The sequence below is a fragment of the Hakea prostrata genome, chromosome 1, assembly GCF_041222555.1.
Source record: "Hakea prostrata isolate BN-2017 chromosome 1, UWA_Hpros_2, whole genome shotgun sequence".
NCBI classification, from domain to species: Eukaryota; Viridiplantae; Streptophyta; class Magnoliopsida; order Proteales; family Proteaceae; genus Hakea; species Hakea prostrata.
Window position 1 is genome coordinate 35,063,097 of NC_142600.1, and position 2,494 is coordinate 35,065,590.

The 2,494-nt window shown below is 44.7% G+C and overlaps 1 protein-coding gene across 1 annotated transcript; it reads right to left on the reverse strand.

Moving 5' to 3' along the window:
• Positions 1 to 1,426: 1,426 nt before the first annotated feature.
• On the reverse strand, positions 1,427 to 2,173 carry LOC149028841 (uncharacterized). Its single transcript, XM_089165116.1, has one exon. It carries the CDS (start codon positions 2,171 to 2,173, stop codon positions 1,427 to 1,429), a length of 747 nt encoding a protein of 248 aa, XP_089021242.1.
• Positions 2,174 to 2,494: the final 321 nt, after the last annotated feature.

The following is a 2,494-nucleotide window of genomic DNA, read 5'->3' on the forward strand; positions in this document are numbered from 1 at the left end:
TGTTGAGCATCATAAGATCCTCCATTTGAGCCACCAGCCTTCTCAAACCACCCGAGATGTGAGTTGAAATCTCCCACACAGAGCCATGGTGCATCTCTGTTTCTTCCAATTTCAATGAGTTTTTTCCATACTCTTCCTCTTTTTGACTTGACAGGGTCTCCATATACAAATGTCACCCAAAAGGGTTCTTCCTTTCCACTTTTAACTTTGCAGTCGATTACTCTTTTGTCACTTAGTTCCGCATGAACACTAACATTATCACTCCAGCACATCATTAAGCCACCAGCTTTGCCTACAGGAGGAATACTAAAGAAAGAATTGATTTTTATCCTTCTGCAAAACTTAGCAAGTTTATTATCTGTACACTAGGTCTCCATCAGAAACAGTAGATCAAGCCTTAGGTTCTTATTCTTAAGCTCTCAAACTGTCGAGGGATTTCCCAAACCTTGACAGTTCCAGCTGAAAGCTCTCATTGTCTCCCGTGGTGCTGGCTTCCTGCAACAACCACGGGTGAATTTCTTCCCTTCATTTCTTCCTCTTGCGTATCTGTTCCCATAATGATATCAGGTTCTTCTTCTTGGTCAACCCTCCTATACCTCTTTGGTTTTTGCTTGAGACTTGGGCTCTCCTCATACACATCCGAATCCCTGATGATAGAAGCATTATAAGTGGTGGTGGGGTTGGCAAATGGGCTAGATGGGCTAGGTGAGTAATAAGCTTGGGTTAACTCAGTTGATGTAAAATGAGGGTGAGTAGGTTCTGGACTTGAAGGGTTATGGGTTATAAGGGATTTTTGGGTCATGTTCGACATTTGTGGGCTTTGCTGTGGATTCATATGGGTTGGTTCAAATGGGCTTGATGGGCCTTGGTCTTTTTGGCAACTGGATAGGTTCGGTTAGGCTTTGAGTTAATGGGTGATTTTGGTTTTAGGTGAGGGGCTGTGGTAGTATTTATCTGACAAGAGGCTAGTTGGGGTAGGATGTTCATTACAAAGTGAGTTAAGTCTGGTCATTGGCTAAGTTGCTATTGGAGGTGGGCCCAAGAGATACGTTGGGAATTCTGCAGGTGACCAGCAAAAGGTATGTTTCCCACTTGGTGCAAGGAAAGAGCAGAATTTTGAACTTCTGCAAATGATTGGTACAAAGCTTGGGGGTGAGCAGGTGAGTAGCTAGGTTGGTGCTGACATGAGGAGGAGGAGTTTGGCTGTTTGTCTAGGATTGGGTAAACTGAATTTGGTGGTTAATGTTGCTCAGGTTTCGTTCAGTGTGCACCTGATATGTCTCTTCATTGCTGCCAGGTTGTGAGCCGGAAGTGCCTGTGTATGTCAGACGAGAACCAGGTTGCCGATTGTCTCTTCCCCCGCCGGTAGCTGTGTCTCCTTGTTCTCCGTCCACCTCGTTGCTCAAACAGTGAGGAGCCATTTCAATCAGTCTATCTGAAGGGGTAGGACCTCTAATATACGCTCCAAACTTGCTTTTTGGTAGGTCTCTGCAATGAAACCCAATTCTACACCCATGGGTCTCTCGTGCCTCTGCTCCTCCATAAAACGCACCTCACATCTGCTCTCCTCGTGTCCGATAGTTCCACAATAATAGCACATAAGAGGTAGTCTTTCATATTTTAGATCAACATGGAGGAGGGTTACGTTCTTCCTTTTGATTGTAAGATGGTCTGGCAATGGTTGGTTAATCTTCAGAGCAACCCGAACTCTCATATATTTGACGCTTTCTCCCATCTGTATACCATTAAAAATCATCGCTCTTGACGTTCTTCCAAGCCTTTCCCCCAGTTGAATGGCAAGTTTAAGGACCTGGATTTGAGGCAGAAGATTATGAATCTGCACCCAGAGCTCTACAATATCGAACTCCCATCTCTCCTCTTCATTCCATCTTTCCAATATGACGAGATTACTTGCCACTGCCCAGGGGCCTTCATTCAAAACATTCAGCAAGCCTTGTTCGTGCTGAAACTGGAAAGTGTACATTTGTTCATTATATTGCGTCGTCGTAACTCCACCTCTGGTATTCCAAGCTTTAATCAAGCCTTCAGTAACAACTTGCATTCGAAATCTCTTCCCTTCCATGATGAAGCCAACAAGCATAAATTTATCTTTATGCTCAAGAAAATCATTGAACTCCTCATCAAGCTCGAACTCACCTTGGGAAGTTGTCATTCTTGGCTCGGGATGTTTCTGAACTTTCAGTATTGATCGTGTCGCTAATTGATATGGAGAGTTTATGATCTGACCGGGTTCATACCTGGTCCGACCCTCGACCCCGGTCGAGACGGAGAAAACCAAATCGCTCCCGAGCGAACCGGAGCCGGAAGATGGCTTGCTGAAGAAGAAAGATTATTCTGCTGCAAGCGTGCCCTAATCTTACTTATGGATTAGGGTAATCACCCTGATGACAGCAGACTCAAACTGACGGCTGCGGATAATCATCATCAAAGGGATAACTATCGCATAACCTAACGGTTATCTCAGGAGTCCTCT

Bases quoted from the DNA above. Each gene is read 5' to 3' on its own strand.
- LOC149028841 (XM_089165116.1), bottom strand. From the start codon at position 2,173: ATGACAACTTCCCAAGGTGAGTTCGAGCTTGATGAGGAGTTCAATGAT.